This window comes from Orycteropus afer, unplaced genomic scaffold, assembly GCF_000298275.1.
Source record: "Orycteropus afer afer isolate SDZICR_OR568_19922 unplaced genomic scaffold, OryAfe1.0 scaffold00028, whole genome shotgun sequence".
Lineage (NCBI taxonomy): Eukaryota > Metazoa > Chordata > Mammalia > Tubulidentata > Orycteropodidae > Orycteropus > Orycteropus afer.
The window spans coordinates 17,435,250-17,446,979 of NW_006921615.1; the positions used below are offsets into that span (position 1 = coordinate 17,435,250).

Consider the following 11,730-nt stretch of genomic DNA (forward strand, 5'->3'; position numbering starts at 1 on the left):
GGTGATCCCATGTATGTCAGAGTAGAACTGTTCTCCATAGGGATTCCGATGGCTGATTTTTCTAAAGTACATCACCAGTCCTTTCTTTGCAGCATCTCTGAGTGGACTTGAACTTCCAACTTTTCAGTTAGTTAGGTGAGTGTTAACCATCCGTGTCATGTAGGGACTTCTTCAGAGGATGAAGGGGAGCCCAAAAGACAAATCCAAAAGTCATCTAGCTGCTGCTTCAACAGTATGGCATATATGGAACATGTTTCAAGACTAAGAACACGAACACCCACCAAATCATAATGTTGACATCACCATCTCCTTTAGTTAAACCTTCCAAACTCTGTAGGCTAGTAGGTCTTTTTCAGCATCCATGAAATTAACTACATGTCAAGAGCTGGTAATTTATCTCTCTATAGGTTCAAAAGCCACCCAAAGAAGGCTGGCTTTTCAGAAGGTTGGAGATCTCTCATGGTTTTGCTGGATTAAGTATTACAGGCTCAAGATTTCTAGTTGTGAGTTTCTGTTATTCTGAATAGGAATCTCAGGGTGGTGCAAACAGTTACTTTTGGCTTCTAACTGAAAGGTTTGAGTTTCAAGTCTACCCAGCGATGCCTCAAGGGACAGACCTGGCAATCTGCTTCCAAAAGGTCATAGCCTTAAAAACCTTATGGAAGTTCTGCTCTGCACATATGGGGCTCTCGTAAATTAGAATCAACATGATGGCAACTGGTTTGGTTTTTGTGGCTTATTATTCTGAATACTTTTTCTCGTTTACACAAAAGTAAAAAAGACAGCTAAGCTAATGCTTTGCTCTTTTTACCTTTGGTTTATGTATGGAAGTATGGGAAACTCATGAGGAAGATATAGTTCAAGAAGAAAGAGGAAGCAAAAGAGCCACTTTTCACTGAATATCGGATGATAGTTGCAAAATAATGGAACCCCATGGAAAAGTAGGTAAAAAAGGAAAGGTATTTAGTGGGGGCATGTGGCCAGAGCCAACAAAGGTAAGGAAAGACATGAAGAATCAGAACACATCAGTTGCCATTGAGTAAATTCTGACTCATGGTGATCACGTGTGTTTTGGAATAGGGTTTTCAGTGGCCATGATCTCTCAGAACTAGACTACCAGATCTTTCTTCTGAGGCAGCTCTGGGTGGGATTCAAATCATCAACCTTTCTATTAGCTGCTGAGCACATCACCATTTGTGCCACCTGGGGACTCCTGGAATTTGTAGCCAATGCTGATAATTTTCATCTTAATCTCTTGAGAAACAAAATTATTAGTTAATTGGATTTTATGTGTTTATCCTTAGATGATAAGCCCTATTTTATAGTGGGCATTGATTTAGGGTTTTTAAAGTGGTTCATATTGTTCAAAGGCTTATGTTTTTTAGTACATAAATGACTGTGAAGAAAGCAGGCCTTTTTGAAAATGTCTAAAGTAAATAAGGATCAGCTGTGAAATGCCTAGAGCCAATTCCATTACACACATAAATAGACCATGCAAGAATTTTGCGGTGTCATATTTAACTGGTGTGACTAAAATAGGCTCACTCTTCCTAAACTCATTTTCTGATTACTGTGTTGTTTCCGGTACACCTATTTGAGCAAAAGGAGAAATAAAAATTTCAATTTGGGAAAAATTGGCCTCCCTCTGCAACTATTAAATGTAATTCCGTTAGATTAAAAGCGGAATCAATTCTTTTGTTAGTCCTCACTAATGAGCTTGACTACAGACCTCCAGAAAGCCTCTTTCCTCAGCAAGAAAGTCTGTGGTTTTGGGTGAGTCCAACCATGTGCTTTGCGGAACGGGAAGAACGGGAAGTAAAAGCATTTGTTCAGATGGATAATTAAACCATTTGAAGGTCTGGCTGTTGGTGATAAAGCGCTAGTTATGTGGGGAGGGAATAGCAAAAGTAACATATCTTATAGCCCCCAAACAGCATTTGTCTTTTCTTGTTTTTTTTCAGGGAGCAGCCATGTCACCATTTCTTCGAATTGGTTTGTCCAACTTTGACTGTGGGTCCTGCCAACCATGTCAGGGAGAAGCTGTTAACCCTTACTGTGCTGTGCTTGTCAAAGAGTATGTTGAATCAGGTAAGCTTGCATTGAGTATTTGAGGTATGGGAGGTAATTAATCCCTGTGAAGTAGGAAGCAGAGCCAGCAGTGACCTTCCTGGACCTACAAGGTCATCTGATTCAACCTAATTTATAGTGCAGGAAACTGGTGCCCAGCCAAGTACCTCAAGGGCACATTGTTTTAGCGGTAGTCTCTGAACCAGAACCAGGTTGCCTGTCTTGTGAGCCACCAGTCATTCTATTTCACTGTATTGTTTTTCCCCTTATAAACAAAGGAAAGAAAAAAATGAGGCTGAGCAAATTAGTGAGTTGTTATTGGGAGGAAAACAACCTAATGAGCTAAAGTAGAATATGGGACCAATATTGTCAAGCCTGGTTATCTGAAGTGATTATAGGTCGATTAAATCTGTAGAACCTTAGGGTCAACTATAAAAATGGCTTGCTGCTTCTTTGGCTAAGCTTAGATGAATGTTGTAAAGAATATGTAACTAGTTATTAGAAACTACGTTTCAGGAAACTTGTTTTTGCATTTACTATTGAGAACCTGGATGAATGAAAGAATAGCCATGTTTTGCCAAATTTAAATATTTGAGATAGTATGTATGTCAGCCATGCAAGATTCCTTGTGTGGGTTTAGAAAATTCAGTAAAATAATTCTATTGTGTCAGAAATCATTTAGACTGGCTTCCATTCTCTTTGATTCATCCCTCTGCATTTTAAGATTCACATGGATTTTCTAAAGAAACATAGAAGAATGTTTATATTCCAAGACTCTCCCAACTTCACTACCTTTCCTCATTTTCCTACATACTTTTTTTTTTTTTTAATTCTGGTAAATATATATGAAACAAAGCTGTGGACATTTCAACAATCTCCACACGTACATTCAGTGACATTAATTATATTCATCATATTGTTCAACCATCACCTTTATCCATTCTCATATTATACCATCACCCTTAACAGAAGATCAGTGTCCCCTAAGCAATGACTTTTCCTTTCCACTCTCTTCTGCCCACTTCTGATAACTACTGATAAATCTTGGTCTCTATACATTTGCCTATTCTAGATATTTCATATAAGTGGGATAATATGATATTTGTCTGTTTGTGACTGATGTTTCACTCAGCATAATGTTTTCAAGATTCATGAAAATTGTAGCATGTATCAGGACTTCATTCCTCTTTATGACTCAGTTATTTTAGCAGATACTTTGTGGAGTACCACAATTACCAGTAAGGAGTTCTGGTGGTGCAGTGCCTAAGGCATTTGACTGCTAACCATCAGGTTGGTTGTTCAAAGCCACCAGCTGCTCTGCAAAAGGAAGATTGGGGCAATCTACTTCCATAAAAATTTGTTGTTGTTGTTGTTATGTGCCGTCGAGTTGGCCCCGACTCATAGCGACCCCTCCTTGGGTTTCCGAGGCAGTATCACTACAGAAGTAGGATTGCCCAACCTTCCTTCCAAGGAGTGGCTGGTGGGTTTGAACCACCAGTCTTCTGGTTAGCAGTCAAGTGCCTTAGGCACTATGCTACCAGAGCTCCCTCCATAAAGATTTACCACCTTGGAAATGCAATGGGGGTCACTATGAGTTGGAATCAACTTGATGGCAGTGGGTTTGGCTTGGTTTTTGGTGTGGTTAGCACTGATGCAGGTTTGAAGTAACTACAGGAGCTATCGTAGTTCCTTTAAATAAAAAGTATTTATGGAGTGCCTATTGAAAGAGTGCTGACCTAGAGCAAAGAGAGGAAAAGCAACACAGAAAAAGTCTCTTCCTTTTAGAGTTTATATTCTAGCAGAGGAAAACAGGCAAGAAACAAAAATATGATAAATGCCATGAAGTAAAGCAAAGCAGGGTAAAGAAGAGAGAGAGATTAGGGGCAGAGCGGGTATATGTTATTTTATATTTAAAAAACAAAAACTATAAAGTTACTATTGAGTCTATTCTAATTCACATTGACTCCACATAGGGTTTTCATAGCTTTTTGAAGCAGATGTTCAGGCCTTTCTTCCAAGGTGCTTCTGGGTGGATTTGAACCTCTACCCTTTCAGATAGCAGCTGAGTGCTTAACCATTTGCATCATCCAGGGACTCTTGTTATTTTATGTAGTGTAGTCCTAGAAAGGATTCTAAGGACGGTCATTTGCAAATCCAAGAACTTGACTCAGTACTGAAGACCTCCAGCTCCATCCTTACAGATCACAATTTCTGAGGTTCAGAATCCTACTGTGTTTACTTTTTTCCTCTTAAAAGACTGTTTGCTCCTTGGATGACTTCACCTTTCCAGGCACTCTGAGTGCATCAAAGCTGAGGACTGTCTGAATCATCTTGATTTTCCTTCTGCACAGATTTCTCTCCTATTTAGTTAGAAGTGAGAATGCCACTTATTCCCAGTCTAAAACCTTTCAAATGTCACAGAAACCTTTGAAGTGTAAAATGCCTGAGTTTTTCAAAGCCTCTTTGACTTAATGGGACTCCTGGATCCACTTCCCTTTACAACCACAAGTCTCACTGACATTTGCCTCCTGAGAGCCTTTTTTTTTTTTCTCCTTTTTCCTTTTTTCGCCCTTGTGTTTGAACTTGGTCTAATCAGCCCTGAGGATCAAGAGAGATCTTGTCAGAAGAGAAGAAAACCTTGTCCAAAAGGTTAGCCTGTGGAGTTTTAAGAGGTTTGGAGATTTTTGTTTTGAGTTTTGTTCAAAAAAAAATTGCTCTGAACATTGCAATTCAAGTATCGCTTCCTTAGAATTTAAACACATTTCAGTCTTCGGAGTGTGAGCTATGTATTCCATGATGAGTCAAGAAAGAGGACAAGTAGGATGTAGCACTATGAATCTGTGAGCCTTTGAAAAAGGCAAAACTCACTGTCAGTAGACAGGATATTGAGCACTGATCTTTTTAGGTGACTACAAACCTAATGAATGAAAGGATTAAAAAAATGCCTTGAGTGGTTTTTTTGTTTTTGTTTTTGTTTTTTAACTTTTTGTTGTGATTTGGGTGAGAGTTGAGGGGGAGATTTTTGTTCTTTGACTGGGGCATGGTGGTTATAACATAATAGAAGGAATTATGAGGAGAGGCTGTAAGTCTGAGGAAGTAAATGTTATTATGGCCATTATTTTAGGTCATTTTTTCTTAGGCTATGAAAAACTGTTATTGATTTATGATTATTAAAGTAATATTGCCATCAATACTTCTTTTAAAAAGCCCAACTTCTGAACATTTTTTTTTATCAAACCAAAAAATCCTTTCTCTTCTTATTCCACTTTTAACCATGTCATGTAACTTGCACCTCTAATAGTCAACTTTACCTAAAATTTGAAAGTTCAACTTATTCAACTTCTTGTATATTCCCAAAATATAAATTTAACAGGCTAAATGCTAAATTGACCAAAGATGCAATCAAGATATATTGATAGTTATTAGTGATTAGAATGCAAATTTGGAAACAAAGAAGAATCATCAGTACTTGGGAAATATGGCTTTGGTGATAGAAATGATGTCAGAGATCTCATGATAGAATTTTGCAAGACCAACAACTCATTCATCACAAATACCTTTTTGCAACAACATAAATGGCAAGTGTACATGTGGATCTCACCAGATGGAATCTACAGAAATCAGATTGACTACATCTGTGGAAAGAGGTGATGGAGAAGGTCAATATCATCAGTCAAAAAAAAAAAGGCCAGGAGCTGACTGTGGAACAGACCATCAATTGTTCATGCAAGTTCAAGTTGAAGATAAAGAAAATTAAAATAAGTCCATGAGAGCTGAAATGCAACCTTGAGAATATCCCACCTCAATTTAGAGACCATCTGAAGAATAGATGTGATGCATTGGACACCAGATCAGATGGGTTGTGGGATGACATCAAGATAGATGAAGAAAGCAAACAGTCATTAAAAAGACAGAAAAGGAAGAAAAGACCAAAATGGATGTCAAAAGAGACTCTGAAACTTGCTCTTGAATGGAGAGTAGCTAAAGCAAATGGAAGAAATGATGAAATAAAAGAACCAAACAGAAGATTTTAAAAGGCAGCTTGAGAAGACAGGGTAAAGTATTGCAACGAAATGAGCAAAGACCTGTCATAAGAAAACCAAAAGGGAAGAACACACTTGGCATTTCTCAAGGTGAAAGAAATGAAGAAAAATTCAAGCCTGGAGTTACAGTATTGAAGGATTTTATGGGCAAAATGGAGCTCTGGTGGCACAGTGCCTAAGGCATTTGACTGTTAACCAGAAGCCTAACAGTTCAAACCCACCAGCCACTCCTCAGAAGGAAGATTGGGCAATCTACTTCTGTAGTGATACCACCTCAGAAACCCAAGGAGGAGTCACTATGAGTCGGATCTGACTCGATGGCAGGGAATTTGTTTTTTTCTTTTTTGTTATAGGCAAAATGTTGAATAATGCAGAAAGCATCAAAAGAAGATGGAAGGAATACAGAGTCAAAAAGAATTGTATCAAAAACAATTGATCAACGTCCAACTATTTCAGGGGGTTGCATGTGATCAAGAACCATGGTGCTGAAGGAAGAAGTCAAAACTGCACTGAAGGAATTGTCAAAATACAAGGCTCCAGGAATTGATGGAATACCCATTAAGGAATTTCAACAAACAGATGCAGTGCTGGAAGTGGTTACTCATTTATACCAAGAAATATAGAAGACAGCTACCTGGCCAATTGACAGGAAGATATCCATATTTGTGCCTATTCCAAAGAAAGGTGATCCAACAGAATGTGGAAATTATCAAACCATATCATTAATATCATACACAAGTAAAATATTGCTGAAGATAATTCAAAAATGGTTGTAATAGTATATTAATGAGAAACTTCTAGAAATGCAAGCTGGTTCCAGAGGAGGACAAGGAATGAGGGATATTGTTGCTGATGTCAGATGGATGTTGGCTGAAAGTAAAGAAACCAGAAAGATGTCTAACTGTGTTTTATTGCCTATGCAAACACATTTGACTGTGTGGATCATAACAAATTACGGACAACATTGAGAAAGAAGAATGAGGAATGTGTACATAAATGAAGAGGTTGTCATTTGAACAAAACAAGGAGACAGTACATGGTTTAAAATTAGGAAGGGAGTGTGTCAAGGTTGTGTCCTCTCACTGTACTTATTTAATCTGTATGCTGAGCAAATAATCTGAGAAGCTGGACTATATGAAGAAGAACATGGCATCAGGAATGGAGGAAGAACCATTTATAACTTGCATTATGTAGAAGACATAACCTTGCTTGCTGAAAGTGAAGAGGACTTGAAACACTGATGAAGATCAAAGGCTAATCTTCAGTGTGGATTATACTTCAACATTAAGAAAACAAAAATCCTCACAACTGGACCCATAAGCAACATCATGATAAATGAAGAAATGATTGAAGTTGTCAGCGATTTCATTTCACTTGGATCCACAATCAACACCCCCAGAAGCAGCAGTCTCTTGAAGTCATATTGCACTGGGCAAATCTGCTGCAAAAGACCTCTTTATAGTGTTGAAGAGCAAAGATGTCACTTTAAAGAGTAAGGTGCACTGAACTTTAAAGACTAAGGTGCACCGAACCCAAGCCAAGGTATTTTCAATAGCCTCATATGCATGCAAAAGTTGGACAATGACTAAGGAAGATTGGAAAAGAGTTGATGCCTTTGAATTGTGGTGCTGGCAGACAGTATTGAAAATAACATGGCTGCCAGAAGAATGAACAAATCTGTCCTGGAAGAAGTACAGCCAGATGCCCCTTAGAAGTGAGAATGGCCAGACTTGGTCTCACCTACTTCAGTCCTGTTGTCAGAAGGGACCATTCCCTGAAGAAGGATATCATGCTTGGCAAAGTAGAGGGTCAGCGAAGACGGGGGATATCCTCAACAAGATGGATTGACACGGTGGCTACAATCATGGGCTCAAGTTTAGCAAGGATTGTGAGGATGGTGCAGGAGTGGGCAGTACAGGGTTGCTATGAGTGGGAGCTGACTTGAGGGCACCTAACAACAACAAATGCTTATTCTGTTTTAGCTTTGTGCTAGGTAGAGGACAGGGGAGTGGCAGGGAAAAGGACAAGTGTCTCTGTGCCATCAGGGGTTAAACCAAAAAAATAGTTGCCAGCAAGTCATCAATGGACTCATGGCAATCAATGTGTGTCAGAGTAGAGCTGTGCTCCATAGGGTTTTCAATGGCTGATTTTTCAGAAGCAGTTCACCAGGCCTTTCTTCTGAGGGCCTCTGTGTGGACTCCAACCTCTAACCTTACAGTTAGCAGTGCAGTCTGCTTTATTTCCCTGCTTTAAGCACATTCCTCCCTTTTACTTTTTCAACACATCTAAATTTCTAAATCTGCTTCTTAATGGACTTCTTATCATAAGAAACACACTCAAATACAGCTGCATTTTCCTGCTTTGAAATGGTTAAAGAATAAATAGCAGAGAAAATCTAATGTGGATGAAAGATATGACTAACTACTCATTAGTAAGCTCTTTCTTAGTCACTGGTAGCCTCTGGGAAGGTTTCTCTTAAAATGATAATCCTGCCTGTGTTTCTTGTTACTAACCATTCCTGAAGCCTCCTAACTGCCCAGCTTTCCTTACATGCAGGTCTGTAGCTCTGTTTGCTAACTAGATTGGTTAATGCCATCGTCAGTCTGAGTTGCTTGTCAGTTTTGGGGTGCATGGAATATCTAAAATATGCCATGCTCATTACTGTAGATGGAAAAGGAAACCATTGCTCATTATGCTTTAGAAGTTAGTGCTCTTTAGTGTGTTTTTGTCAAAAGGAAAAATTGATAGTATCTTTTTGGAAGAGCAGTTATTATAAACTCCAGTTTATGCCACTGTGTCTTTAAGATGAAGCACAGTAGTTTTGTATTGACCATTCCCTACCAGATGACAGTGAAGTTAACCAGTCATATGATCCACCCTTCACAGATTAACAAAGAAGGACCTCAAAAGGCATGAAAGTTTCAAACATGTAAAGAATGGGGTCTGTGTTACCATGCTCTATAACATACATCACACTTTTTTTTTTTTTTAATTGTGATTTAGGTGAAAATTTACAGAGAAAATTCACTTTCCATCCAGCAGTTCACATACACTTTGTCTCATGACATTGACTACAATTTACCCCAATGCAACAGCTCCCCTCCCATTTCCTCCCAATAGTTACCTCTTCCCTGTGTCCATCCCTTCATGCACTCCTGCCCCCTGCGCTGTCTCCCTGTGCATAAACGGCTCTCCTTTCTCCCATGATTGATCTCTCCAAGGAGTGTATGTACCTCAGGTAAATGTTCAACTCATATGCCTGTCTTTTGTTTGGCTGGAAGCTACAGGTGTGGGTTCAATTCCGGACATGAAGGGCAGCTAGGGACCATCGTCTCAGGTTCCAGCAGGCTCTATCAGACCAGCAGACCTGGTCCCCCTTTTGTTCCCCCCAAATGAATTTGACTTTTGTTCCACATTGTTCTCCCTCTCTATCCTGGATCTCCTACACAGATCCTCATCTGAGTGGTTGACAGTGGTAGCCAGGCACTGTTTAGTTCTTTTGGTCTCATAGTTGTATAGGCTGTGGATTGCATGGTGTACCAGTCTCTAGGACTAATTGTTTCCATGCATCTTTGGCTTTCTTCATTCTTCTTTGCTGTGGATGAGGAGAGACCCATCATTGCATCTAGATGGCTGCTTGTAAGCTTTTAAGAATCCCAGTCAGTACTTGCCAAAGTAGGAGGTGAAACAATGTTTTGTGTAGTATGTTATGTCAATTGAGCTTGATGTCCCCTGCAACTATGGTCCCAAGCCCACTGGTTCAAGTACGCTCCCTCTGCATATTTAGCTGTGACCAAGAAGTGACTACACCTGGAATTCTATTCATTTCCTTTGGTGTTCACACCCAAGGTGAAGTAATTGTTGAATAAGAAAAAAATATGACCAGTTGAAGTCAGCTTTCAAGATTTTTGTTGCCTAAATTATCCAGATCAACTGTTAAAATTCACTCAGTTATCCTGCATCTAGACCTTGAACTTTCTTATTCTCCTCTATATTGTCTCTGATCATTTTATGTGTTATTTTTGTCTTCCCAACAGAATTATCTACTGTTGTTGTTGTTGTTAGGTGCTGTAGAGTCCTCTCCGACTCATAGCAACCCCATGTAACAGCAGAATGAAATACTTCCAGGTCCTGTGCAAGCCTCACAATCCTTGCTGTATCTGAACCCATCATTGTAGCCACTGTGGCCTTTCCCTCTTTCGTTGACCCTCCATTTTACCAAGCATTATATCCTTCTCCAGGGAATGGTCCCTTCTGACAACATAACCAAAGTAGGTGAAACCAAGTCTGGCCATTCTCGCTTCCAATGAGCATTCCGGCTGTACTTCCTCCAGGACAGATTTGTTAGTTCTTTTAGAAGCCCATGGTAGTTTCAGCATTCTTTGTCAACACCACAACTCAAAAGCATCAACTCTTCTTCTGTCTTTGTTATTCATTGTCCGAATTATCTACTGAGTAGACCTAATCCTCTAGCAAGTAGAGGGAATGATTACTGTTGTTGTTTTGAACTGGATTATTGTCCAAAGCTGGCGAAAGAAGTAATGAGAAAATGTCTTTCTGTTCACAGAGAATGGGCAGATGTATGTTCAGAAAAAGCCAACCATGTACCCACCCTGGGACAGTACTTTTGATGCCCATATCAACAAGGGGAGAGTAATGCAAATCATTGTGAAGGGCAAAAATGTGGACCTGATATCTGAAACTACTGTAGAGCTCTACTCCCTGGCTGAGAGATGCAGGAAGAACAATGGGAAGACAGAAATATGGGTAAATATCTGAACTTTATTTAAAGTGTATGTAGCATTCAATGATGAGCACTATGTTTGCTGAAGACTCACTCAAAACTTCAGTGTCATCCTAAAGGTAAGCTCACACTGGTCTTGAATAAACACTCCCTACCACTTACTCATTGGTGATTTGCTAATGACAATGATTACTCATTATGAACTAAGAATGTATTGACATGTTCAGATTTCTTTGATTCTTATATAAGGTGAAGAATGTCTCTTAGGCTATGAAAAACTGTTATTGATTTATAACTTTTAAAGTGAGCTTGGAAAATATCACAAATTTCCCCTAACCTGGGAATTTAACTGTTAACTACTAATCGAGAAATCAGAACATGAGAGAGAGCAAAGATCTATTTAATACTGAGTCTTCTCTCCCTGCACTTTCTCAATCCCTGTAATTCTTTTTCAGCCTTAGTGTGTTCACTTAGGTTACTTTGTACAATAAGTTCTTCACACACAATTCATTTTAGCACACCACGTTTTTTTTTTTTTTTTAATATCCAGATATTTAATATCCAGATAATAATATCCAGATGTTTTGATAGCAAGTGTTTTAAAATGTTAAAGGGAAGAGCAAAATATGAAAGCATCAGAATTTCTAATGAAAATTCCTGGGGCACAAAATGAAAGAAAATGTACCAGTAAAAAACTTCTTTTAAGGTGGGGACCAGGTTTGTTGGTCCAATAGAGCCTGGTGAAACCACTGAGACTATGGCCCCTAGCTGCCCTTCAGGTCTGGGATTGAACCCACACCTGTGGTTTCCAGCCAAACAAAGAACAGGCAAGTGAGTTAAACATTTACCTCAAGTAGACACACACCCTGGAGAGAA

The 11,730-nt window shown here is 39.1% G+C and overlaps 1 protein-coding gene across 1 annotated transcript in view; it reads left to right on the top strand.

Annotated features, from left to right (window-relative positions):
* The first annotated feature begins 1,967 nt into the window (after positions 1-1,967).
* The window catches only part of PRKCQ (protein kinase C theta), a 120,770-nt gene continuing 111,007 nt past the window's right edge, over positions 1,968-11,730 (top strand). Inside the window, exons 1-2 of the mRNA XM_007935450.2 lie at positions 1,968-2,088; positions 10,678-10,877. Of these exons, the coding sequence (XP_007933641.1) occupies positions 1,971-2,088; positions 10,678-10,877 (318 nt within the window). The 5' untranslated portion in view covers positions 1,968-1,970. The remainder of the gene's footprint in view (positions 2,089-10,677; positions 10,878-11,730) is intronic.